At 58.7% G+C, this 27,530-nt stretch overlaps 1 protein-coding gene across 3 annotated transcripts; it reads left to right on the forward strand.

The window, feature by feature from the left end:
* The first annotated feature begins 702 nt into the window (after positions 1–702).
* Positions 703–27,119, forward strand: CRBN (cereblon). 3 transcript variants are annotated; one of them, XM_053669204.1, is made up of 11 exons: positions 703–754; positions 16,310–16,422; positions 17,180–17,382; positions 18,059–18,208; positions 18,877–19,036; positions 23,153–23,215; positions 24,298–24,382; positions 24,949–25,064; positions 25,414–25,478; positions 25,952–26,083; positions 26,939–27,119. In XM_053669204.1, the coding sequence occupies exons 1-11, from the start codon at positions 718–720 to the stop codon at positions 27,117–27,119; spliced, it is 1,305 nt and encodes a 434-aa protein (XP_053525179.1). In that variant the 5' UTR covers positions 703–717. The 3 variants fall into 3 exon arrangements, with proteins under 3 accessions (XP_053525179.1, XP_036984299.2, XP_036984300.2); XM_037128404.2 differs by lacking the exon at positions 703–754 and adding an exon at positions 13,069–13,156 and having other exon boundaries at positions 16,307–16,422; XM_037128405.2 differs by lacking the exon at positions 703–754 and adding an exon at positions 13,069–13,156.
* The last annotated feature ends 411 nt before the right edge of the window (positions 27,120–27,530 follow it).

Raw genomic sequence — 27,530 nt, forward strand, 5'->3', positions numbered from 1 at the left:
CCTCCCGCGGGTGGTGGGGCGGCTGTGCCCTCCCACAGCTGCGGCTCAGGAGCCAGGACCCTTGAGCTCTGCTCCCCCGTTTGCCCCTCACTGAGAACAGCAACAGATCCTGCCCTCGTCGGGGGTCTACTTCACTCATGGTAAGAGGTCAAAGTGAATTTAAAAACTGTTACTTGTGGAGGGGCGCGGTTTCTCAGAGTCTTACCGAGGGTGCAGACCAGACAAATGAGTGCACACAGGGAAGATTCTGGGGTTCAGCTGCTTCAGACCACAGTTCCAGAAAATGGTGCAAAATTAGGCCTCTCCTGACCTTGGCACTGGATGACTCAACTGGATCACACCCCACTGTGCTATCCTCCGGGTGGGGACCCCCCCAGGACCCCCAGAGACTTCAGTGGAGTAGAAGACAGTCCAGAAGTCTCTTGAGGGACGTTATTAGCACCTAACATTCTCGCACAGTGGTGGGCATGCTGAGTTCAAAGTCAGGCCTGGCTGGGGAGAAAAAGTTTTCACAGACGTGTTTTAGCCGAAACCTTCTGTCATTCGCCAGAGCGTCTCCAGGCACCACTTCCCGCGGCAAAAGCACCGGAGGGGGAGCCTTATCAGGGCCTCCCTCCTCCCTGGGCCTGGCCACCAGCCTGACTCAGCTCGTTGTGATGGGACCGTCCAAATTCGTCTTTCCAGTGGAGTTGCTGAGGCCAGGAGGAGAGAGAGACCATGTGGGGAATAACAGAAAATAAAGCGTTTCGCTCAGGTAACAGGAAGTAGGGGTGGGGGAAGGGTGGCGGGGAATCACAAGAGCAGTAACGTACATCTGCACGAATTCACGAGAATCCATCCAAGGTCCTTTGCCTGGAGAAATGTCTCAGGTTTTGGGGCAGGCACGGGGGTGAAGGGGAGAGAACAGAGAACTTTCAGCTGGAGGGAAGTCACTTTTAACCTCGGACGCAATGATGAAGAATGTAATAACCTTCTGCAGCACCACCTACGGCCCATCTGCAGCCGCCAACCCTACGTCCCCCATGGAGACAGCTGGCTGCTTCTTCAGCGTGGCAGCCAGCGGCTCTCCTCTCTGAGCCTTAGGTGCATGACCTCTTGGTTCGTCCAGGCAGCCAGCTACCTGGGGCTCCTAAGATGTGCAAGACCCAGCCCTACCTCCGACAGTTCCCAGTCTGCAAGCCGCCAGGTCCCAGACACCTGTCCCCGAGCTCCTGGCGGCCTCGTCTGCATCCTCTCTCATTTGTCGCTGCTCTTGTGAAATAATGTGGCATCTGGGGTGGGAACCATTCGGGTGGGCCACCCAGTGCGAGGTGGGGGACAGAATCCGCCCCGGTCCAGTTGTGTGCTTTTATTAACAAACCCTAAAAGCCCCCCGGCTCTCAGAGAGTGTGCGGTCGTGTCCAGCTCTCCGGTCTAGATGCCCATTGTGCATTGGTGTGGTTCACTCCCCTGCACCTCAGTGAAAGGCTAGTCCATCAAGACACCTGAATGGGCTTGTTGGCATCAGAAATGGCCGAATCTGTAAGAATGTCTATGGGTTTATTTGAGCCAAACTGACGACAACGGCCAGGAAGGGAACTCTCAAGGGACGGAGATGATGCCCCAGAGAAGGCAGGTTTGCAGCTTGTTTTACACGTTAGAGTCAGAGGAGGCGGCGTGAGGGGTTACGTTCACCGGTGGGGGGAGAAGGGGGCCGGAGGAAGCAGAGCGGGAAACCCCCGGGTTGGACGCCGAGTGGAGTGGAGAGACGTGCGCCCCCTTCGCGTTGGTCGGGCACTGACCGGTTAACGGTGAACGTTCACGGCACCTGGAGATGGTGCGGGGACAGGACGATGACGACCAGGGGCTCTGGGGCCTGTGTCCTGGTGCCTGGCTGTCCTGCAGGGGCCTGGGCACGGGGTCCCTCTGGCGTCCCGGAGGCGTGTTATCAGATGCACTGAGACTGGGCACAGGCTCAGTCGGGGCGAAGGCCGACCTTGGTCAAGGGCGACACCTGCAGGCCTAGGTCGTGACCCCACCCTGACCCCCTCGGAGTGCGGAAGTGTTCCTTTCAGACCGTCCTGGGTGGTCACTCTGGTCTCCGAGTCCCTGAGGCGCCGTGCAGGCCTCCCCTGAGCTTGTCGGGCTCAGTGTGTGGCCCCTTTTTGTCCATCATCTGGACTCTTGCTTTGCGGTTTGTTAGTAACGAAATTAGCTCCAGATGTTAGACCCAAGTCCCTTTCTACGCGGAGCGCACTCCCCTGGCCAGAGGAGCATTAATGCCCCGTGAGCAAGAAGTCTCAGACCCCTCCCTGCCTGCGAGGCTTCAGGAAAGGTGAGGGCGGAGTCGGGGTTCAACGAAGGAAAGAGGGTGTGCTGCAGCCTCTGCCTCGGAGGGCAAGAGGGGGCGCCCTCTGTGAAGAATTTGCATGTTCACCTGTTTCACAGACAGAAATCTAAATCCCCCTGATGGGGCCCGGTGTCCAGCAGGAGGGCCCCAGGCCGACTTGCCTGTAGCTGCGCCCGTGGGCACCCGGCCGGCTGGAAGGCAGTGGCACTTCCTGGAGCCCTGGCTCGGAATTCGGGGCTCCCCCAGGAGCCATATTTCTCAGGGCTCCCAAGCTCCCCCTGAGGTGCTATAAAAAAGGAAGCTTGCCTCACTAGCTCCCGGGAAGTGGAATTTTTAAAAGCCTGATTTACGTCCGATTTGTATAGTAAAGCATTCTGATCGGCCCCACGCGGCTCAGAGAAACAACAAGGCTAGAAATCACGGCACGGAAATTATTTTCCAAAAATTGTTTCCTGCCTCCATCAGGATGCGGTTCAGTAACACGCAGATGAGGAGGCGCCAGTGCGGTGATGATGTTTGTTGATGTCTTCACGACAGCTCGGCGTGCCCGGCCTCGGTGCTGCCTCGGCTCGGTGGTCACTGCGGAGGGCTGAGTGACCGCTGGACCTCCGGCCAGAGCCCTTGGAAAAGCCGGTTAAGATCATGCAAAGCATCTACTTTCCATTGCTAATTGGTTTTATAGTTATTTTTGCAAGGGAGAAAAATAGCATTCTCTCGGGGACAAAAAATTGGATCAAATGCAAATGAATCCATTAGAAACATCCTGATGAGGTACAGATGCCCTCAGATTCTAACCCCGCCCTCGCCACCCTTCCCAGACCCGCTGGGCACAGTGGGTGGGTGCACCTGGGTGTGACCACAGGTCATCAAAGGCTCCAGCCCTGGGTGAGGCTCACAAACACTGTCGTGTGTCAGTAAGTTTGCAAAATGCATCGGATTAAGCAAAGGCAGCAAGTCCATCCCTGGAAGATGCTCTTGAACCTGGACGTCTGACTCAAGGGCTGCCTCCCAAAGGCAGGTAACATGTGCAGAACCCCCAAACTACCTGGAAGTGGAACCCCGTTTTCACGGACGGTCAGGAGATCGATGTGCTGCGAAACACTCTTTGGGGCTCATCAGCTGCACTGACTCCTGATGTTGCAAAAATACACCTGAAGATGCTCTTCTGAGAGGCCCCGGAAGGCGATGTGGGTAGAACCGGAAATAAAATTTCTGGGCAGCTGACCCTCACAACAGCCCTCTGTCCCCCCACCTGCCCACTGCTGGACGATGGCAGGCACCCCTCTGATGCTGACCAGCGCACTTATAAACGTCCACTTTTAGAAGATCCCATCGAATCCTGGTGTGCGCTTTTCATATCCTAAAGGAATTTTACAGTTTGGGAAAAAGAAGCATTTCTACTCCTAAGTAATTGTTTCCATAGCTGCGCCCCTCTGTAACAGGGAGCCAGACGCCCCGGCCCCAGGCCCGGAGGGTTCTGCCCGGGGACCTGCTGCGACGTGGCCAACTCCAGCGTCGCGGGAATCTGAGCCCTTGGGGACCAGGTCCGCTTCTGGGGAAAACCAAAAGTAAAAGTTGTTATATGACACTTGTCGACGTTAAATGTTAGCAAATAGTTCCAATTGAAACCTAGAACAGACCGCTGGCCGCGCGTTGGGATTGCGTTCGCTCCCTCCCTGGGCCCTGAGCGGAGGGCAGGCGCGGGGGAGGGAGAGGAAGTCCAGTGGCCTCGGTTCAGAGTCACGCTGCTCCACGGGCCGGGCTCTCGCCAGCTGTCCTCCTCCATGACAACCGAGTGTCGCCCAAGAAGGGAGAGAAACAGAGTCAGAAAGTCGGAGATAAAGAGGGGGGGCAGAGCAGGTAAGATCCCAGTCCACAGTCACACTGTTTTTTAAAAATTTAAATGCATTTTAATAGGCTTTATTTTTTCAGAGGAGTTTTAGGTTCACAGCAAATTTGTGTGGACAGTGAGAGAATCCCCAAGGCACTGACACAGCCCCCTCCAAGTTCAAGGTCCAGCGGGTGGTATAGGCGACAGTCCCGCACGGCTGCACCACTGAGCCACAGCTTACAGTTGGGGTCCCTCCTGTGTCGAGCGTCCTCAGTGGCGCCTGTCCGCCATTTCCACATCACAGAGAGGGTCTTCACTGCCCTACAAACCCTCGGGGCGCCCCCGTCCATCCCTCCTGCCCCCCTGCCCTGGCCACCACCGGCCGCTGGGTGGACTCTGCAGTTTCTCCTCCTCCAGACCAGCAGTCAGACTGGCTTCTTTTGCTTGGCAACTACTATTTAAGGTTCTTTTGTGTCTGGGTTCCCTTTCCTTCCACCCAGAAGATGAAAAGGATGGTGCTTTAACCAGGAAGGCAAAGCACACAGATTTGCAGGCGGGGGCAGGGAGAGGAGGGGGCGGTGGCCCAGCGGAGAAGGTGGAGATCAGTGCAGACATCCGTGGTCACCCAGGGTCGACCCATAGAAAACTACGTGCCCCAGACAAACCGCGGGGCTCTGGGAACAGCCACGAGGGCACTCGCCCTGCAGAAAGTTTGCTTTCTCCTTTTTCTCCTTTTGTCTCGCCGAGAGGGCGTGAGGTGACCCCGGCAGTAAGTGGGTGCGAGGGATGGATGCGTGCACACAGCATCGGCGTGATTATGTAGGTCAGCCGAGCCCAAAGCCGTTTTTGCAAATAAGGTTGGGGGGCATCTTCCTCTTTGAAAACTTAGTCGAGCATCTTGGTAATGCCTTTCGTTCCTCACCTGCTTTCCGTTCCTTATTCGTTACCTGCAGAGAAGTGTGTGTGTGTGTGTGTGTGTGTGTGTGTGTGTGTGAGAGAGAGAGAGAGAGAGAGAGGTCAGCCACCCACAGGCTCTGTGAACGCCAACCCTGCCATCTGGTGGACAGTGGGTGTTTACGCACCTGGCTGACGTCCCACCAAAAAACGGACATCGAATTGGGAAAATACCTACACTGGGACCTACACTGGGACTTCTCGGTACCGCCAACCGTTACATAACTCGGGTACTCCGATGCCTTAAATGTTAGCTGGAAACAAGGTATAAAAGAACAAGATGCTTGTTGTAAGTTATGTGTTATGGGATGAAGGGCAATGAAAATGTCAGTCCTTTCCCAGACTCTGCCCCAGAACCCGAAACTGCAGGTTTCCCCTCCCCCCAAAGCCGGCCCCCCACCCTTCTCTCCTTCAGCCCCTTATCATTTCGCTGGACTTTTGCATTAGAAATTCCTGCTTTATCTGCCAGTTTCTTCCAGAACGCAGCCCATTTCAGCAGCTTGGCGACTGCGGGATTCACCCCATGCTCAGTGTCGTTCCTGGCGTGTAGTGAACACCCCATGAAAGCTTCTCAAGGGCATTGGACTGAATTAAAAATACTTAAGCCAACTCTTAAATTTAAAACAGCAATTCTGTGAAACTAGTACAAGATAATTCTGAACGCAAACCGTAACTGAAAGTAACACTTAAAACATCCATGGGCAGTTCTAGGAACACAGATGAGAAGGGGACTCGGGTTCCTCCAGAAATCCGGGCAGCTGGTCTCCACGCTCACCTCCCACACCTGCAGACACAGCCTGTCTGGGGTCCCACCGAGGGCAGGGAACGGCCAGAACGTGTCCCTATTCAGCAAGATGTCATCAGCGGAGGGAAGCCCTCCTGTCCGGCCTGGGGTCTTGCCTTTCAGAACCAACGGTCAACCTCAAAGCCCGCCGGGACACTCGCGTTCCGTGTTTGGCAGATAGTGAGGGTCAGTAAGACACGTTTAAATACGCGATTTTAGCCCCAGCGCTAGGTAGGAGCTTCGTGACTGGCTGTGCTCAGGTGTCCGGGCACTGGAAGCCAAGTGTGGCGCTGTGACTTCTTGGCCACGAGCTGAACCATGTCCTATAAAACGTCCTTTAGATCATAGCTCCTCATCTGCAGCTTCTGACGCACTTTCCTGTCCTGGGCGGAGTTGCGGCGACACCGGAAGAAGTGGCGGAAGGGTGGGAACCGGAATGGCGTGTGGATTTGAATTTGCGCTCTCAACTTGGGGGTTAGTTGGCTCCATTCAACTCAGAGGGCAAGTGTGTGGGTTCCCAAAGTTTCCTCCAGGGGATTATTCAGTTGGAGGACCTCCCCAAGGAAAGTGGGGTGCAGAGGAATCGATGATGGTAGTGAACATATTTAGGGGAGCGGACGTGCTCTGCCCAGCTCGTCCTTCTCCCCCCCCCCCCCCGGAGCTCCAGGAGAGCTTCGGAGAGGGCACCGAAGTGGGCTCCCCTGCTGGATTGTGCTGCTGCCCAAGGTCCCGTCCGAACTGTAATGTGTATCAGGACCACCTGGGATGAGTCCTACACGGCAGAGCCCCAGGCCGGCCCCTCTGCCCCCCGGGAATGTGGGAGCCAGAATTGGTCACCAGGTGACACCCAGGACGCACCTGGGGAAGCCCTCCATTTAGAACTTGCAGCCCTGCGAGTGGGGGACCGTGACCTTCACTGCGGCATCCGAGGGCCCCCGATGCTGGGACAGAATGCACCGGCAGACCTGTAGGGTGGGGACGATGGAAAGTGGGTGGGTGGAGTGACTGATTTGGGGACCGGAAGAAAGGGTGAGCGAGAGCAGAGGAGACACCGGTCAAGTGTCCAAGGTCCGAAACCCTCTGAACTTATGCTCACGTGTCCGACGCGCCATATATCCCGGTCACTCCCCGATTTGGCGTGACCTTTATTGAAATACCAGCCGCCTTTGACAAGAGTAATTTTGACACTTGGGATTAAAAATGATATTTTTATAAAATGGCAAACTGTCTTGACATTTCATTACAAGCCTTTGACAAATTTCTGTTCTCCCTCAAAGCTATTTGTCCAAGTAGAACAGAGGTCCCCCTCAAGGTTTTGTAAAAACAAAGTGCTCTTTCCTGTGGCAAGAGCCGGCTCAGAGGGGTGCAGGGACTGCTGGGAAGGGGGGGGTGGGAGCCGGGGCCTGGACCGTGCGACCTCGAGCAGGTCACGTGCCTGTCTGGCCCCGGTCTCCTCACCTGTAAAGGACAGCTTACCCAGCTGGTCCCCTTGGCCCTCTGGGCTCATTTTGAGGCTCCGTGTTTCTGCACCGCCTCATCCATGGGTGCGAAACAAGAGACTTTCTGGGGGGTCTTCGCCGATTGTGCTGTGGGCGGCAGGATCAGGACTCCGCCCAGGGTGGCCCAGGCGCAGTCCCCAGAACCTGTGACTGCGAGAGCTTCCGAGGCAAAGAATCTCTGTGGGTGTGACTAAGGTTAAGGACCTTGGCAGGGACAGGTGAGCCCGGTCATCCGGGTGGGCCCAGTGCCATCATGGCTCGTCCTTCAAATCGGAGAGCCCTTCCTGGCTGTGGTCAGAGAGAGGTGTGGTGTCGGGAGACAAGGGTCCAAGGGGACATCGGCGGCTTCGAGGGTGGCAGGAGGGCCCTGAGCCAGGGCCCCTGCCCAGCCTCGGAAGCTGGAAAAGGCCGGAAGAGTCCCCGGTGGGGCCTCCGGGAAGGAGTGCAGCCCTTCGGACCCTGGGCTTCAGCCGGTCAGCGGTGGGCCTCTGGCCTGTGGGACTGTGGGGGCCGGATCTGCGCTCCCTCACTGGGGCAGCAGCTGTAGAAAATAACAAACACGCCCTCATGCGGTGATACTGGGCTGGCACTTGGCACCGTCAGCAGGGGTCGGCTTGCTTTCTGGCTTGAGCAACATTCAGTGAGAGCTGTCCTCTGAGGAGGGGCTTGTTCTAAGCACCACCCCCCCGCCCCCTGTCACACAGCCGGCCCATGACACCCTTTAAGGGCAACAGCTTCCCGATTCCCCTTGAAGGGAGAGAAGATAAAGCAACCTGCCCCAGGTCGCACAGCCCGAACACGCCAGGCAGAGCAGGGAGCGGTCAGAGCGACCGGATTCATCTGGACCCTCACGCTCCAATTCAGAAGTGCAGAGGGGCATGCAGGAACGCCCTACGGGGTCCTGGTGAGTGGGACGGGCACCGAGGGCAGGTCTGCAGACTGCAGGGGACCTTTACGGGAACCCACAGTTCCCGGTCACGGCAGCCCACGGGCATGTGGCAGGTGGCGTCAGACACACCCTCCGGGACCTGCTAGGCAGCCTCCGTCTTTTTTTACCTGGTGTTTCAGGAATGCACGGTGCGGTGGTAAAACACACAAACAAGCCCCACAGATTCCGTGGATCCATCGATGCAGGGGGTGGAACCGCAGTTACTGGTGTGGCCCCCATGGCGGCCCTTCGCTCTCACAGGCCACGACTCCCTTTGTGGGAGTCGCAGCCCTTTCCTCCTTAGGGTCTGAACGGGGCCCAAGCTGCTCTCGAAGCCGGGCCAGAAGGAAAGCCCCAGTCTACCCCACCGGCGAGGGATCGTCCAGATGCCGCGGCACTGCCTCGGGGCAGAGTCACCTCCCTTTCCTGCCCCTCCGGCAGATGCCGCCTGGACACGCCAGCCTGCCTGAGGGTCTCGGAAACTTCGAGAATGCCTGCAAGCATTTATCTCCGGCTGAAGTGCGGGGCGAGCTGAGGGCCTGACTTCCTGTAAAAGCCCAGCCCGTGAGGCCGGCTTGTGGAATCGGAAGTGGGAGCTGGGACTCAGTGGGCACCTCGGGACCTCAGGCACCCTGGCCACTGCCACTGCCCCTAACGGGTGTCTCATCTCCTATCCGCCCCTTGGCTCCGAGACCGCTCCTCCGCCTGCAGCCCAAGGCTAGTTGCCAAATGCAAACTCATTGCTTTGGGGAAGGCACAGTCCCCAGCAAGTTGACCGGCCTGCTTTCCGTGGCCGCCTCTCAGCAGGTCCGGCCTTCACCCCGACCTCCAGCCTGCCTCGGGCTCTCTCACACTCTGTTCCTGCGGCACGCGCCCCTCCCCCCACACACCCCCTTCCCAGAGACGACTCTTCCTGAGGCTTCCCGGTCAGTTCCTGGGGGAGGTCAGCCCCCCAGCCTTTGCTCTGCAGCAGCCCCCGACGCCAGGCGCCCCCGTGCGTGCTTGCCCACGTCTGGTCTGTTCCCCTCACGCCTCCGTGGGATCTGGGAAGCGCGAGCCTGTCCTGTTCCCCAGCTGATACAGCCCTGGAACACGGTCACCCTTCATGAAAGGTGTCACAAGGGGTGACTAAACCCCACGATCAGACCTGGCCTGACCTTCCCCCACAGAGGCTCAGTTCTGTCACACTGGTCACTGTCATTTATCTGCCTGCACAGGCTGTAATTGACTGTCACTCTCGGGTCACAGCAGCACAAGGGAGGCCGTGGGGGTCACTGAGTGAGCAGTTGGATTGGGAAGTTACAAGCGGGGCCCAGGGATCTGCACTTGAACAGGCTCCCCAGGCCCAGACCAGCCGACCTGGAGTCTCCTCTCTGGGTCAAGACCTCTGGCTCTGCACGTTCTGCCTGCCCTGAATTCACTTCCTGTCGCTATTGTGACAAATCGCCACAAACCAGTGGCTTAAAAAGACATGGATTTATTATCTTGCAGTTCTGAGGTCAGAAGTCCGGAGTCCATGTCCCTTACGAGGTGTGGCAGGGCCACGTCCCTCTGGGGCTCGAAGGGAGCTTCCTGTCCTCCCTGCCCCCCCTGCGCTCACTGGCCCCGCCTCTCTGGCCCTCTGTCACAGGTGTGTCTATTCTGACGATGACCCTCCCACCCGGTGCACAGTCACAGGTCCCGGGGTGAGGACGTGGACATCCTGATGGAGGATGAGGGCCTCTATTAGGAAGCAGGGCCATTATGGACAGGGAGGGACCCAGCCCCTCCCCCAGCCCCTCCCCCAGCCCCTCCCCACCTTGCCCTGCCCGCTCAGCTCCCGCCCCTCCCACACTGCCTGCCCCACCCGGAGTCTGAAAGCCCCTCATTTTCAACTGTGGCGATCAAGTTGGGGACAGACGGGATTTGAATCCCGGCCGTTTGGCTCCTGAGCCCTGCGGCCTCGGTCCTGGAACTTCAGCTTTGGTTCCTCCCATTCCCCGCGCCCCCATCCTGCCCAGCTTTCTGATGCTGACCCTGGGGCTCTGGGAGGGTGGACTGAAGCCCTGGGTTTGAAGGCTCCCTTCCAGGGCCCATGGGTGGATGGCATGCAGCTAAGGGGGGGCTACGCAGTCTTTATGTTCAAGGCCCCCCATTGTCTGCCCTGCTTTGGGGCCTGGAGGCCTGCCTGGTTTTCAATGTGGCGGGTTCCCCCTGCAATGGCTCTAGGAGCACAGGCCAGGACCCAGGACAGGACAGACAGAGGCTGGGTTTCTCTGCTGAGTGCTCTTCTGAGTCGGTCAATCCAAGGACCATTTAGCCACCCCCTCTCCCCACTCCCCCCACGCCCGAGCACGCAGAGGGGAGGGAGGCAGGACTCCGCCGGCTCTCAGACGCTCCACAGAGCTGGGCAATGGGGCCAGGAAAATAACACTTCTGGCCGATGTGGCAAATGCCGCGGTCCCTTAGAGAGATGAGTAAGGAGTTCTGGCTGAAGGGAGGTACACCGAGTGAGGCAGGATGTACTTTCTGCAGGGAGCAGGCAGGTGATGGCTCTTTGTAGCCATCGATTGTATCACTGCCCCAGGCACTGAGCCAAACTCTACCATCAGCAAGATTGCTGCTTGAAAGGTTCAGAACAGTAAGGGCTTCACCCTCGTTCTTTCAGGCCTGAGCCTAGCACTGGCAGCTGATGGATCCCAGGACGCCCGCTGTTCCAGGGTCGAGCCTGGTGCGAATTTAAACCTGCACCCTCCGTGTGCCTGATTGGGGTAGGGTGGGGGCTGTCTGAGCGCCTGTGTCAGGCACAGAGCCCCCTGCCCACAGGAAAGTGGCCGTGTGACAAAGCACAGAGGCCATCATCAGTTGGGTCATGCTGGTGGCTCTTTCACTTTTGAGATCTTCACTCATCACAGCCAAGCCGAGCCCCGTGTCCCTCTGTGCACCCGGCTTTCTGGAGCAGCAGCGAGGCAGGAGACAGGCAGGAGAGAGAAAACTCCGGAGGTGCCCCAGGACTAAGACAAAGGACATCGAGACAGGTCAGAGACCCTGTTCTAAGACAGTTGCCCCTGCTTTCTGGAAAAGTGCTGGATCCTGGTGACTCATGACCGCACCTACGCAGAAGATGCAACGTGACTCTCGCTTCATTACAGCAGTATTATAATAAATTAACATTGTGCGACCTCCTTCCCCGGTGGCCAATCAAGGAAAATCATGGGAGACCACATGCGCAGTAGCTTTAAAGTGAGACAACTACTTGTACATGCACAGTAAAAGCCCACCAAAACCAGCCAGGGAATATCCACCCTGTAAGAACAGAAACCTTCTCCCCTTTCCGCCCCAGGTCTATCTCTGCTGGGAGCTGGCTCCTCCCATGTTCTGTGGAGTGGTCTACCCCTTAATAAATCTGCTCTCTCTCTTTCTGCCATAAATTCTCGGTGTGTTCAGTTCAATTCACTGTCCGTGATCACCAAGCACCTGGTTGCCTGTGCCCACCTTCGACGACGGGAGCCCCAGACAGCCAAGCACCAGAATGAGCACAGAGACAATACAATCGAAAATGCACCCCCCAGCCAGCGTTCTGAGCAACAAAAGCAAATGCGAATGAAAGAAACAGTGTCTCTGCGGTATTAATTCACGCCACAGTAGGAGCAACGACCCCAAACCCAGGCTGACTAAAGGCTGCCGGACCCTGTAGGGAAGCACAGGGCCTTCCGGAAAGCCGGGGGGGCGTGGCTCCCCAAGTGCGCACGCTCAGTGGCAGCCTGGCAGTATTGCCCAAGTCCCGCACAGAATGTAGCGTTCCAGCCTTCTGCAAACTCAGATATTAATTGTAGTTTATGCAAACCAAGTTTTGGCCGTATTTTTAACTTCATTAGTACATTGTTCTTGGTCGTGCATCGGAATGAAAATCCATGGCTTTGTGTTTACTGTTTTCAAAGAAAGACTTGGTTTTGGGATTCATTCACCAGCCCTGGGAAGAACGAGCAGGGCTCTGAGTGAAGCCCACCTCCCTTCCTCGTCTGCAGCCCACAGGCCTGGTCCCCTTCGTGTGAGCCTCAGGGAAGCCAAGGAGTGTCACTCGGGGATGGGAGAAACAAGTCGGGGCGGGAGGGGGGGACCCTGGAGGGCGGGTGGCCTGACCGAGGCCACGGGTGATGCCGGGTCACAGCCCCACTGCTACTAGGCCCGAACTGCGTGCACTGCCACCGCGTTCGGGCTGCTCATGCTGCCCGGGTCTCGGGTCCACGGGGGCTGTTTTAACTGGCGATCGGTGTCTACTCTGTGGAACCAGCATCTCGGCTCTCTGTTTCTGATTTACACATGTTAACTGCGGAATATGCATGGACGCTGCTGAAGATGGTTGGTAGGAAAGTCAGTGACAGTCCTGCCGCCGGGGAATAATGACACACTCTTCCAGTCTTCCTGGCAGGCATCTTAAGAGACTGGAGCTCATGCTTTGTAAGCGGGCTGTGTCGGCTGCAGGCCGCCTCTGGCAGGAGCGAGGTGGGAGCAAAACTCTGAACCTCTGTTTCCCAAGGCGAGTGCTCTGAACGCCCAGCGGGCAGGAAGTCGAGGGTGGCCGGGACAGCCCTGGGTCCCCGCAGCACCTCCTGCTTGCAGCCCCGCGCCCCCAGCGGCAGGGCCCGCGGGAGCCGCCAGGGGGCGCTGTGGCGCATAGCCGCGCCCCGCCCGCTAGGGCTGCCCGGGAGCGCCAGGGCGCGTGCGCGGCGGCGAGGAGGGCGGGCACCGCCCCGTCCCAGCATGCTGTGCGGGTAAACAGACATGGCGGGCGAGGGCGACCCGCAGGACGCTGCGCACGACATGGGCAACCACCTGCCGCTGCTACCTGGTAACGGCCGGGGCGGGGCAGGGCGGCGGGCGCGCGTCCGAAGGCCGCGGGCTGCGCGCGGGATGGGTGGGGGTCCGAGACGTGGGGGCGCCGGGGGCTCGGCCGGGGCCCGTGCTGCGGCCAGAACCTCCCGGACGCGGTCCCTGGGCGGTGACAGCCCGCGCGCCCCGAGCGCGCACGTCCCGCCAAGCCCCCAGCATTGCTGCCACTCCGTCCTCGCGACCTGGCGGCTTAGTTCAGTCAGAGTCGGCCCAGGCACGAAGGGCGCACAGCCAGGGCCCCGCCCTGTGTCTGTCCGTGTCTGCCTGTCCGTGTGGTCTCTGTCTCTTGACCCCCTCGCCGTCGAGACACCGAGTGATTACTGTGCACGGCCTGACCTCCAGGCGCCTCCGCGCCTCGGAGACGTTAGCTCGGCCCCGCGGGTCGGCCTGGTCCTGGAGCGGGTCTCCGGGGTGCAGCCCCCACGGGTGTGGCTGCGACCCGGACCGGTGCTGTGCGGTCTTCGGAGGGGCGGGGTGCGTCTGGAGGCCGCTGCAAGCAGAGGGAGCGGTGGTTGGGCAGCTTGCTTTTCATGCCGCTGACTTCGGGGTTTTCTCTCCAAGACACGATTGTGGGTCCATGCAGTTGCCTAGGGAAAGCTGTGCTTGGCGGGTCACTGGTGCCCCGCGACCTGCGTGGGTTGGAGGAGCGGGAGGCAGCGTGCACGCACCCCATGCAGGAGTGGCCTACTTTGCACAAATGAACCGGGGTCGGAGGCTGTTCTGAAGCCGGCAGCGGAGCCGACAAAAAGCTGAGCGTGTCAGTCCTGCCGTCGGCCCCTCGCATCAGACTTCACTGTGGTGGTTCTCCGCAGGCAGTCGGTGGGGTTGTCCTCAAAGTCCAGAGGGCGACAGGCTGTAGATGCGAAACCAGTGTGTTTCTGAGTCACCCGGGAGTTACTGGTGAAGACGCACTGGGTTGCCCTTCCATCAACCCGTGCGGTGCGCGCTGTTTACGAGAGTGCCCCTCTTTAGGTGTCAGGGGAACCAGCTCCAGTTCAGATGCAGAGCATCCGTCTGGGGGCCAGGGAAGCACAGGTGAACAGCTGAGCGGGAGAAGAAGGCTGCTGGGCATAAGGAGCTCCTTTAGCGACCAGCAGGCAGGACAGTTAAAACGTGTTTTAAAACGAAGGGTTCCAGCCTGTGAGCTAGCAGCCAGCCATTCAGCCTTCTCCCCAGGAAGCCTTCAGGGCTGCCCACCGGCCGGCCAGGGGACTGCCTGTGGTCGGGGCTGTAAATACAAAGAGTTGACTCAGTATTTGTACTGGCAACTTGTGTTTTTCAGTAACTCCCTCAAGTGAAACGTCTGTGTTCTCAGGACAGCTTCCTACCCACCCGCAGTGCTAGGCCAGGGCCATGTGAACATGAGATGGAGTGACCGGTTCACTTTGACAGAGCTTTGTGTCTGGGAGCCCCTAAGAATTAGCAGGAAGCCCAGCACAATTACCGTGTTGAAAGACATTTGTATTTTCTTGTCAGGGACCTGGCTGGAGGGAGTTTCAAACGATGGCACAGAGGAAAGGAAATGACTCTGCTGTGGTGACCCTTTATGTACTTTAAAGATTATTTGGGGTGTTTAGAGACACATGAAATATGGGGTGAAAATGAGGCTCCCACATCTCTGTGGCTATTCTAGCCCAGGGTCTCTCGGTCACAGCACCTCTGCCATGGGGGCGGGGAGCTCTCTGCCGCCGGGCCTGTGAGCAGCATCCCCGGCCGCGCCCTCTCCACACCGGCAGGACTGCCCTGGTCCTGGCACCCACCGACATTTCCAGACATTCCCCACAGCCCTTGAGGGGCACAGTCCCCGCAGCTGAGCACCAGCAGTGTAGGGTAGGGTCCCCCATAGCTGGCATGGGAAGGACAGACCCCACCAGACAGAGCAGCATCTGTCAGTGACATCAGGTTTTACAGTAGATCAGCTTAGTTTTCATAGTTTTAAACTGTGTGTGGAGAAAACTTTCTAAGACACTTCTTTGCAAATGTTTTATATTTCATGTAAACTTTTTTGTTGACTTTTTTTACAGCAGGAGAGAGGGAAGGGAGAGAAACACTGATTTGTTGTTCCTGTTATTTGTGCGTTCGCTGGCTGCTTCTTATATGTGCCCTGACTGGGGATCGACCCCACAACCTTGGCGGGTGGGGACGACGCTCCCACCCACTGAGATACTGGCCAGGGCCTCACGCAAGCTTTATAAAGTTCCAAAGCACACTGATGGGAACGATGGCCGATGTTTCAATTTCAAATGGCAGTCACAGCAGGAAGTGATGTCACTGCCAGGAACTCAGCCTGCCAGGCCATACCTCCCTCAGGTCCCCCTCCTTCCTGTCTTCTGTGGGGACTTCTTACAGGGGAGTTTGAAAGACCCTTAGAGATCGTCTCGGTCATGCCCGTCCCTGTGCCGTGGAGGAGACTCGGGTGCAGCCGGGTGTCAGAACTCCTGACAGGGAGGGGAGTCCATGGCTCACACAGGACAAAGTCCGCTGGGTCCCCGCATGCCTTCCGCACAGGAGCCCCTCGGGCACACCCTTCCCACCCTCAGCTGGGTGGTCGGGGTCGGCTCCGCAGGGACCAGCAGGGCCGGTGGCAGCCTTTCGCCTCTGGGGTCCTCCTCCCAGGAACATGGAGGCCCAACCCGACCTCGAGAACTCACAGGACGGAACGCCCGCCCAGGGCCCTCACAGCCGGGCAGTGCGAGCCCGCAGCCCCGAGGAGGCCAAGGAGAGGGGAAGCACAGCGGGGTCTCCTGGGTGGGGTCCTGGGGCCCAGAGGCGCGTTGGGCACAAGTGGAGGAGACCCAGACACAAGGCGGGATGAGCCAGCACTGACGCCTTAGTGCAGCAGGCGTGAGCTGCTGGGAGACAGGGAGGCCACACAGGCCGCAGGGCTCCCGCGACGCTGAGCCAGTCGACTGCAAACACCGGGCCAAGGAAGGGGCTGGTGCCAGAGCCGGCGCCGACCCAGGCCCCCGGGGCCTCGGTCCGATGGCGGCGGTGTCTGCAGCCCCACACTCCTCCGGGGCTCAGGGCCTGCAGGGGGGGCCGTGCCTTCAAATGGGAGCGCGGCTCTGACGGCCACACACCTGGTTTGCTCTCCCACTGTCATTCACAGCAGAGAGTGAGGAGGAAGAGGATGGGGTCGAAATGGAAGTGGAAGACCAGGACGGCAGAGAGGCCAAGAAACCCAACATCATAAATTTTGACACCAGTCTGCCAACGTCACACACGGTACGTCACTGCCTAACAGACAGACCTAAGGACACCTGTCTGGTCGGCCACAGGGTTCTCGGTTGTGTCCTCACGCCGGCTCCGGCAGCGCTTCCTCGTCTTTCCCTGCATTTGAGACAGTTTCGTTCGGTCGTGTGGTGACGGCTGTCCTGTCAATGTGCTTTAACAGAAAAACACAGGGGTGGTGAGTGTTCGTGTGGCCATCTTAGTATTGAAGGTGGAGGAGAACCGGCGACATCTTCAGTACATGAACTTTGTTGTTTCGAGAGAGGCCGCCCAGCTGAACGCAGCTGGGCCTCAAGGGTGTGAGCAGCGTGTGGAGAGCGTGCGGGGATTGAGTGAGCGTGGCCGAGGGGTTTGTGCACTTGGGCCCTGGAGTGTCTCGCTGACGGTGCCCCAGGGGCAGGTAGATGAGTTGAACTTGACAGCGATCAAATCGAGACATTAATTGAGAACAATCCGTGTTCTACCGGGTGGGAGATAGTGGACATACTCAAAATATCCAGCTCGATAAGGTTATTTGTGAAAATGAAACATGCACATTTTATGGAAAAGACTATGCAAACTTTTTGGCCAACCCAACATTTCAAACTAAAAACTGGTCTTGAGTGTGTACGTGGGAGATTCTTACAAAGTGTTCGAAATCCTTCTGAGAGTGGAAGCCAGCGCTTCCAGTTTGTGTGCACGCATGCGCTCTGAGCACCGAGCCTGCGCACCGCCCCCCGCCCGAGGTGACCGCGCTCATGTCCACCCGCAGTACCTGGGCGCCGACATGGAGGAGTTCCACGGCCGGACGCTGCACGATGACGACAGCTGCCAGGTGCTGCCGGTGCTGCCGCAGGTGGCGCTGGTGCTGATCCCGGGGCAGACCCTGCCGCTGCAGCTCTTCCGCCCGCAGGAGGTCAGCATGGTGCGCACGCTGATCCAGAGGGACCGGACCTTCGCGGTCCTCGCCTACAGGTGGGTGCACGCAGGGCGGGCTCTTCCGCCTGCCTTCGGGCCCCTGACAGTCACTGCGCATGCCCGGGAGACTGGCTGGGTGGGGCGCGTGGGGAACGGCCCGGGGAATGCTGGGGTGTTTTCGTACTTACTCTGCCTTCGCGCACCCTCGGGCTTCCTGGCGTGCACGGCCTGTCGGTGTTTAAAGAGGAGCAGGGCCTTCACGTTGTGACGTAAAGGGTGCCTGGCACGGAAGAGTGGCTGTCGGCTGTGCGCTGTCCCTTACAGACTGTGCGGTAGACCGCGGCCGAGTCTCAGGAGCCCTGGTGGGAATGGGCCGCAGGGGGGCAGGAAGTCCCGGCACAGCTAGGCACAGCTAGCGGATGCCTGCGCAGCAGGAGTGAGGGGCTCCCGGCACACGAGTGGTCCCCGAGGGCGGGGAGAGTTGCCCGGCGCGGTAGAGCGTTTCAGCGACTAGAGGTGTTTTCCTAAAAGCGCGCTCACTGTTCTCCTGGAGGCCTCTCCTCCACCAGAATCCCGCCCCCGCCCCTCCCCCCCATGACAGTAAGGGGCAGCAGCTTTGTGGTGGGGGGGGGGGTCGTCGCTGTGTTCTTGTGTCGCAGCCACCAGCTTCACATATGTAGACATGAAATATGAAATGCTCAGCACTGTCTCCTTTTCGGAATCGTCCGGGCAGTAACGTGCAGGAGCGGGAAGCCCAGTTCGGAACCACGGCTGAGATCTATGCCTACCGCGAGGAGCAGGACTTCGGGATCGAGGTGGTGAAGGTGAAGGCCGTGGGGCGGCAGCGGTTCCGTGTGCTGGAGCTGAGGACGCAGGCGGACGGGTGAGGAGCGCATCTCTCCGGGCCACACGGGCATCTCAGAGGGACTCCGGTTCTGGCGTGATGGCTGGGGGAGGGGCTGCAGCCCGGTCCAGGATTTCCTGGTGTTTTGTGTCCCTGTTGACCGGAGGGCCCTCGGGCAAGCCCAGAGGACATCCTGGGGGGTCACGTAAAAGGATCGTGTGCATTTTGAGTGTTTGCATGTTCAAGTTAAATGTTTGGGAGTGAGGAGGGAAACACAGAATTTGGGGTTGCAAGTAATGCCCTCATGTCATTTAACTCATACCTGTGGGCGGTGTCTTGAGTTTCTCTTTCTTGCTCCCCAGGGTGGGTGACAGAGAGAGCGGCGTGGGGGTCAGGCCGCAGGGAGTCGGGGCAATGGGTGATGGGACAGGTGGGTGGCTGAGAAACTGATTTTCAGATACGAAGATGAGCAGTAGTGGTTGGCTATATGTTGATTTTAAAACTTAGTTTCATATGTAGACTGTGTATTTATTCATCTGAGCTTTGAAAACCTTCCTTTCCATTCCGAAGTGAGATCGAAGATCCGTCCCTTAGGTTAGATTTGGTTTTAACTTCGGCTTACGAAACCCGGTCGTTTTGAAAGCCTTGCGGTTGAAAACGAGCCCGTGTGAGAGACTCAGGAGGCTGGGTGGGCCGTCCCGTTTCAGGATCCAGCAGGCGAAGGTACGGATCCTGCCCGAGTGCGTGCTGCCCTCCACCATGTCCGCCGTCCAGCTGGAGTCCCTCCGCAGGCGCCAGCTCGTCCCCGCCCCGGCCGGCTCCCGGGAGGACCGCCGCTCCTGCACGTGGTGGCAGAAGTACCAGAAGGTGGGCGCTGCTCTCCTGGGGCCTCCAGGGGTGGAGGCCACCTGCTGCTTCTCCTGTTTGTGAGAAGGAAACACCAGGAGCTGCCGGGGGGCGGGGGGGGGGGCGGGGGGGGTGCAGTTCCGAGACACCTGCACGGTCCTGCCGACCATGGCCGGGGCGCCTGACCACGCTGTGTTCCCATCAGCCGTAAGCTGCACGGGGCGGTGAGGTCTTCTCACTGTTGTGTGTAAACAGTTTGTAGTTTCTTTTCTTTCTTTCTTTTTTTTTAATTTAAAGGTTTATTTATTTTATTGTTAGAGAATGGGGAAGGGAGAAACATCAATGTGTGGCTGCCTCTCGTGCGCCCCCTACTGGGGACCTGGTCTGCAACCCAGGCGTGTGCCCTGACTGGGAATCAAACTGGCGCAATTGAATTGACCCTTTGGTTCCCAGGTGGGTACTCAGTGCACTGAGCCACACAGGCCAGGGCAACAGCTTGTGGTTTCGACCCTGCAGGGTCTTCTCCTCAGACTGGAGTCACGTCAGATGTTTGGCTCGAGTCGTAAGCCCAGGACCTGAGAGGAGGAAGAGTGAGTCTGACTCCCTCTGGTTTCTGGAAGCAAGGCTTCCGCTCTCTCCGCACAGCCCCGGGGGCTGCGCAGAGCTGGCCGGGGACCTCGTGCTCGGTGGGACGCCCGGCGTTAACTCCCACGCGTGTCCTCTGGGTGAAGTGGCTTTCTTTTGGGAAGAAGCTCTCAGGCCTGTCTCTCTGCACTGGAGGGACATGTTGGTTTCGAGTACAGAGCGGTAGCTTTACGGTAGCTGCCTAAAGGAGAGGATCGCTCGTCCCTGAATTTAGCACGCGTTGGCTTCGCGAGATTCATCCTCTGAAAGTGGACAGACAGCTGCCCTGCGGCGGACAGACCCCACGCTGACCGTTCCTTCCTCGTCCAGCAGGGCAGCGGGGGTCGGACTGGGTGGGGGTCGGCGCAGACCGCCGTGGGGGCCGACTGCTGCAGACCGGGGGTCTCGCTGCCCCACGTCTCGGCCCCGGCGTGTCCGGGAGGAGGCTGCCGTTTACTGCCTCACCATCCGTTTCCGCCTTGGTTCCCACCTTGGTCCAGTGGTCACCGCAGCAGAGGGGGCAGTGACCTCTGTTGTCGCCTTCCTTTTTTTTTTTAACTTAGTTTTCTGAAACTTTTTAATTTAATTTTATTTATCTTTAGAAGGGAATCGAAGGAGAGAGGGAGAGAAATATCAATGTATGGTTGCCTCTTGTGCATCCCCTGCTGGGAACTGGCCTGCAACCCAGGCGTGTGCCGTGACTGGGGATCGAACCGCAGTCATCTGGTTCACAGGCCTGTGCTCAATCCACTGAGCTACACCAGCAAGGGCTATTGTCGCCTTTTTTATTGAACTAGAAGAGTCTGGACCTCAGCTCTGTCGTCTGGTGCTTCCCCCTGCACTCACCCTGGGCCTGCAGCTGTGTGTCTGTGACGTTTGTCCATCACTTCGCTCCAGTTCCTGGGAACCAGGAGGAGTCTGGGGGACGAAGGGACAAAACTGGGAGCTGTGGGGTCACCTGCAGAAGCTGCGGCTGCTGTGTGCTCTGCCAGCCGGGACAGGGCTCGGTGCAGTGACCTCCTCTGGTGGCCGTGCCAACCCGGAGCAGTGGTTCACTTGGTGTGCTGTTAGCCTGTGATGCCGTCCCGGGAAGTTCACTGCCCCTTGAAGAGCTACACGCATGTGCTTCACATGTTTCCAACACTCGGTTGGGATACAAAGCTGAGGCTCTAGTTTTGAGGCTTAAAAGCAAAACGATATGATGGCTGACCTTGGGCCACAGAGAGGTTCCTCCAAGGGCCTGCCTGCTCTCGACTTCCTGTGGACAGTGTCCTTTGGGGGCCGCGCCCTCACTGCAGAGTCTGCCTGGCCAGGCCGCGCCCGTGGCACCGACGGCTCTGGGGAACACTGTGAGCCGCAGGGCCTCGTCCCTGGGAGACGGGGGCCCTCCGCAGTGCTGGGTCGAAGCGGGACACCGAGGGTCTGTGCGGCGGCCCCAATTGCCAACCTCCCATGGCACATGTCCCTGGCCGTGGGCCACACGGAGCAGGTCCACAGCAGGAGGTGCGGTGGCAGGTTTAACCGGCGTGTAGGTGGAGCTTCAGGACCCGTCGGGCCTGTGCTGGCCCCAGTGTGCTCTTGCGCCCTGTTCCTGCCCCCGTGTCATCTGGGAAGGGACATTCGTGCAGGGAGAAGGCTTCTGTGTTACAAGAGGCCCCCCCCGCCCCGTGTGGTGCCAGGTCACCCGTGTGACCCTGAGTCACTCCGGGAGGCCAGCATCTCCCCAGTGACTTGGAAGCGCCACAGCCCAGTGTCGGTCATGCCCGGCGGTGGGACCGCTGGGACACCGCAGACGCAGAAAAGCAGGACCGACAGTCCTGGGCCTTCAGGGTTGGTGGCGCGTGGCTGGTGATTGGAGTCTGGTTCCCATCCCGTCTGTGACCTTGGGCCACCACCCTCCCGAGTCTGCCTCTGAGAGCTCAGGGAGCTCTTGTGGGGCGGGGGAGGCGGCTGCCGTCGCCGTCACTGCGTGTCCCGTTGCCTCTGGGCTGTTGGCAGCATTTTTAATTCTGTGCCTAAACTGTGACAAAAGTCCTTACTGTTCGTTTTGGTCCTAAAAGTAAAAAGCTGGTTGGAGAGCCCTTCAGGGTCTTACTGGCCGACCCCTCAGGGTCAGAGTCGCCGTGGGAGCGTGCACGTGGTGGCCCGGCCGTCTCTGGGGGGCCTCCCGGGCCCGAGGGGCCCCGCTGAGCTGGAGGCTCCTCTGTTTCAGGGCCCAGGGGCAGGTCTGGAGCAAGTGTGTGCTCACCAGTAGCGGCTCCTGAAATGGGTGCGATCGGCACACCCGGGAGCCACGTCTCCGAACCGTGCGCGCCTGGCCTCAGCTCACACCTCCTCTCCGGACCCTGGTGCGACAGAGTCCTCGTCTGTGACCGTCACAGAGAGTGAGGTTCTGCTTTTCCTTCAGCTGCTCACTGAGGACGTGCTCATTGGTTTGAGAGGGAGGAGCAGGGACAGAAACTGCCATGCGACAAACTTCCACCGGTTGCCTCGTGCAGCCTGACTGTGTGTTACCCGACTTGGACTTGACCCCATGACCTTTCGGTCTCTGGGTGACTTTCTCGTCTCTACCTCGGCTGTAGCTGGGCGGGACTGCAGGCAGGCCAGCCCAGCGCTTCCCAGTGCACTGCTGTCCCCGTCTCACTTGTCTGGCCCCACCCTGCCCCGTTCCCACACAGGCTCCTGTGTGTCTGCATGTGGGCAGTGGTTCTCTCTGCTCCCATACTCTGTCCTGGGATCGGACACTCTGGCCTGCAGGTACTGAGGACAGACCCATGGTCAGGTCGCTGCCGGTTCATGGCCTTAGCAGCTCCTCTGCCCGCGTCAACTTCCACGCATCCTGGACTTGAAATCAGGCTTCCGAGCCCCCGTCTCGTGGGTGCTGCATGAAGTGGGCACTTTGGGGACCGACACTGTACTGAGCCTTCCCGTCTGGCGTGGGGACCCTGCAGGGACGGAAGCACAGCCTGCGTCTTCGTAAGAGTCGGGTGTCCTCCCTCTCAGCCCGGAAACACCGCTGGGTCCCGTGGGTCCCTGACGCTGTTGGAGTGGGGCGCGGTCAGGACCTCCCCCGTGGGCATGCACGCCAGGCCGGGGTCGCCTCGCTGTCCGCCTCTGTGGCGGCCCAGTCGGCAGCCACTAAGCTCTCACACAAGGACAGTTCGGCCACGGGTCTGGGATTCCACCGCAGACACTGCACAGGGCCTCTCAGTGTAAAGGCAGGTGACGTGCTCGGGGGGCAGAGGCTGGCCCCCCCCTTCAGCTTGTGTGAGTTTGGTGCTCGGAGTTTTTCAGGAGAATCAAGATTCCAGTTGCAATATGTATTCGAAGGCTACAAAAACATGATTGTCCAACTTAACAGATAAACATCTATTATGAAATCATCTACAACATTTTTCCTTTTGAAATTAGAAGTCTTTCCTGGGCCAAAGGAACTTTCCAAAGCAGCTCTTTCTACGTTAAAAATCTTTATTGTGTGAGGCCACTTTATTAAGTGACTTTTTCTGTTTTCAGAGGAAGTTTCATTGTGCAAATCTGACCTCGTGGCCTCGCTGGCTGTATTCCTTATATGACGCTGTAAGTAACCAACCCACCTTCGGCTGCCTGCTTCCGGGGTAGCAGGGTCGTCACCGAGGGCTGTTAGAGCAGAGTGTGGGCTTTCATGCCCAGTGGTGTTTCACACTCAAAACCAGTGTCATTTGTTACATTTAAGGAGAGCAGCAGGGATTGAAGAGACTCCTAGGTAGACTTTGCCTTCAATGTACCGAGTTTTTGGTTTTCCCAGTTCCTTATGCCTGATAACTTCAGGACAAGGAAATGTTTTAGGATTTATCAAGCATTTGAAACTCTTTCGGGTCAAGTGGTAGTCATACTAGAAACTTAATCCTTTCACAGTGCTTTGTACTTTTATGAGTAAAAATAACGACTGTGCCTCCTGCTTGCTGGTTAGGTCACGAGTGGGCACACCCACCGGGGGTTTCACTGAACCTCTCACTCCGGGTGGCATCACCCCCCACGCAGAACCCAGGGAGACAGGCTGCCGGAGCAGGTCAGCAGTCTGCACTTCCGGACAGACTGTCCACAGCCTGATTTCTGTCCCTTGTGTGGTTTGGGGTGAATTACTTGAGCACCTGTACAGTGAGAGGACTGGCGGCTGTGGCCCTTGGCCCAGAGCACAGTCAGCTCATCACTCGCTCCCCTTTGGGGGTCAGGCCACCCTGGGTTTCACGTCCTGGGAAAGTGACCCCAGGGGGCTCTGCGCACTCACCGGTGCACGGCACCGCAGGGACCATAGCTCACCGCCGCCGCCCGACAGAGTGGGGGCGCTTCTGCACACGCTTGTTGAAAGAGGAAGCTCTCGGGCGGTGAACAGGAAGCGCCTGTGCAGTTGGCAGGGGCCTCAGTTTGGCCCAGAGGCAGAAGCTTCCTGGGGGAGTGGGGGGGCCGCGCCAGGTAGCCGAGAGCAGGGCACCTGCCAGGCCTCACGGGGGCTTTGATCACGTCCCTGTGAGAAGACAGGTGTTTGAACGGAACTCAGATTTTAGTGATGGCTTCCCCTGCTGCTCATGTGTTTTTAGTTTCATTGAAGGGAGTTGAAAAAGGGTCGGTGAGCCGTAAAGTCTGTGTACATCATCATGGCTACTTTTCTCTTGAACAAGGAGACTTTGATGGACAGAATCAAGAAGCAGCTCCGTGAGTGGGACGAGAATCTGAAAGACGAGTCTCTGCCTTCTAATCCGATAGGTACGAACGGGCGGTTCCTTCCTGAGGCCCAAGGTGTCTCACCAATGGAAACAATTTTGTGTTTTCTAACAAGTATTTTTATTAGTTTTGAAAAGCCTACACATTTCTTTTACTTTGAGCAGTTTTAAAAAAACAAGCACACTCAGTTGAGCGTATGAGTTGTCAATTCTGTCAAAGCCCTGGTTTCGGCACAGTTTCCCTAACAAGCTCCGTGGGGACCACTGGCCCGGTTCCCAGTGCTCCCCGAGAGCAGCTGCGCCTCGCCCGCCTGCACCGTGCACCCGGAAAGGCTCCGATGCGCCCCCCTTCCCCACGCCACATGTCCCAGGTCCTTCTGACCGAGTCAGGTTGTGTGCGGGACGGTGACGGAGGCACTTAGGGAACCAGCACAGGAAAGGTTCCATCCCAGAACCTCCCGAGAGCGCCCGCTCGGTAGTGGGCACATTCCCACAGCGTCGGGGTCGGGTGAGGCGCGACCCTGGGAGGGAGCCCTAGAGAAGGGCTTCGAGAGGAGGGTGTCTGCCGTGCACGTTCAAAACTTGAACCCCGCCCCCACGTCTCTGAAGACTTTTCCTACAGAGTCGCGGCTTGTCTCCCCATCGACGACGTGCTGAGGGTCCAGCTCCTCCGGATCGGCAGCGCCGTCCAGCGCCTGCGCTGTGAGCTGGACATCATGAACAAGGTGAGCAGTGGGGTCCTGGGACATGTGTCTGGTGCGTCCGGGTGGTGCCAGCGCGCTCTGTGGGGACCCTGCAGGGCCTGTCAGTCCTGCTGCCAGGGAACCAGAAGATGGAAAGGACAATGGAAGCATGTCACTCGGGACCGTAGACGGAAGCTGGAATTGTTAGGCATTCACCAACCCTGGGTCCCTTTGCCTAATCAGCTTCACCCAGACGTGTGCACTGTTGTGGCTGGGTCAGCAGCTGTGTCTTTGGCCAGCGGTGGTCAGTTCTGTGAGTGTGTGCGCCCTGCCAGGTTACGTCACTGTGCGCGTGCGGCTTTCCCCACCGACTTCCTCTCGTGTGTTTCAGTGCACGTCTCTCTGCTGCAAACAGTGCCAGGAAACAGAGATAACCACCAAAAATGAGATATTCAGGTGAGATGCTCCGCGTTCTGTAACCTGGAGTCACTCTCCCAGCCTCGCTCCCAGAATTTCCCCCCTGGTCAGTTACACTCAGCAAGTGGACGGTGAGGGGTGGGGGTCCCCCGGGGCAGGTCACCCGGGGCTGGGCGGCCACCTCGAAGCTCTGAGTCCGTACGGCAGCACTGCCGTCCACAGTGCGGGGGGCTGCACGCCCCCCAGACCCCACTGAGCTGGGGGCTCCACACCATACCTCTGTGGGGGGGCTGAGAACCGGTGTTCCCATTGCCTCTGGGCACCAGGGAGCATTTAGACTGAGCAGAACTGCTGACTGCAGCTTCCTGCTCACAGTCTGGGGCTCGGACGTTACATAAAAGTGGCCAAGAGGTCAGAACTGACCGCTCCCCTCACCTTAGGCCTCAGTCTGCTTGTAAAAGCTGGTTTGGCCTAACCCCCTCCCCCTGACACCCTGTGCTGTTCTGTCGCAGCCTGTCCCTGTGTGGGCCGATGGCAGCCTACGTGAACCCCCACGGCTACGTGCACGAGACGCTGACTGTGTACAAGGCCTCCAACCTGAGCCTCGTCGGCCGGCCATCCACGGAGCACAGCTGGTTTCCCGGGTAATGGCCTGCGGGCGGCTTTTCTCTCGGTGGCTTTGCCTTAATTGGAAAGAAAAGCAGATTCCTAAGCAATGTGGCCAGTTTGGTAACTCGAAGCGGACCGTGCCCTTGGAGGCACAGGGGCCCCCGCGGGAAGCCTCAGCTCACGCACCAGGAGCTCCAGCCTGGGGCCCCAGCTTCCATCCCCCGCCCCTCTGCCCCATCAGCTTGGGAACCCTGTTTGTCTTTCCATCTGAATGCTGGGCCTGTTTTGGTTTTTTTAAGAGAGAAAATGAGCCGAGCAGGAACTAGCATTTTACTCACTGTTCCACACCAGAACCGTGTCGTTTGGCTCATCCAGTCCTGACACCCCTTTTAGTCCAAGAACTCAATCTGGAATTGACTTACTACTGTAAATGCGAAATGTGGGCAGTGCCTGGGGGAAGTAGGAAGTGGCTGCAAGGCCACGGTTTGGTTTATTTTCCTTAGAAACTGGAACGCTGTGGCTCGTACTTCTGACCAGATCATCCTCGTTTTAGGGGCAGTGTCTTCAACCGTGGTGCTGTCGCACACGGGAAACATGCCCTTGTCCCCACACCCCCAGCGCGTCCCTTTCTCCTGGGGCGCGGTGGGCCGGGCCCCTACCCGGCAGGGCCGCCTTTCCCGCAGAGCCCCGCCTCCCGGGCCCTGAGCTCCGCCAGGGCAGCAGGACCAGCGCACACGGAAGCCCTTTCCGCGGCAGTGGCTCCGGAAGCTGGAAAATCAAAGCCGAGCATTCGCTCCTCTGAGCGCAGCTCTGGGGGGTCTTCAGAGGTTTCTAGTGCTAGCTGGGGGCGTGGACGGTTTCCTGGGCTCATTCTGTCCCTGAACTTGTAGGTTTGCCTGGACGGTGGCCCAGTGCAAGATCTGTGCGAGCCACGTTGGATGGAAATTCACTGCCACCAAAAAAGACATGTCACCTCAGAAATTTTGGGGGCTGACGCGGTCTGCTCTGCTGCCCACGATCCCCGACACTGAGGACGACATGGGCCCAGACAAAGTGGTGCTGTGCTTGTGAGCCTGCTCCGAAAGCCGCCCCTGCTGCTGCAGACCCGGGTCAAAGGGCACGTGGGGGAGGGGCAGCCTCTTCCCCGATGGTTGTGAAGACTTAAGACTGAACCGCCGTGAAAGAGGACACAACACAGTCTCGGCCACTCGGTGCTCAGGGGCACTCACTCAGTAGCTTGGAGTCCGTGCCCCGTGGACTGTGACGTTGGGCAGCACGTGACCAGGAGGACACCGCTTCCCGCACCAGTGTGGAACGAGCAGTGGGGCAGCGTGCGGGGGCGGCGCGTCCACTCCCTGCCCCAGGCGCAGGGTCCACAGCCAGCGGCACACGCGAGCGCGTGCTTCTTCCCGAGAGCGGGTGCTTCTTCCCGAGAGCGGCCAGGCAGCGGTAGCAGTTAAAGCCCGAAGGGTTTTATTCTTT

The sequence above is a fragment of the Artibeus jamaicensis genome, unplaced genomic scaffold (genome assembly GCF_021234435.1).
Source record: "Artibeus jamaicensis isolate MK-2021 breed Jamaican fruit bat unplaced genomic scaffold, CSHL_Jam_final contig_519, whole genome shotgun sequence".
Classification (NCBI taxonomy): Eukaryota; Metazoa; Chordata; class Mammalia; order Chiroptera; family Phyllostomidae; genus Artibeus; species Artibeus jamaicensis.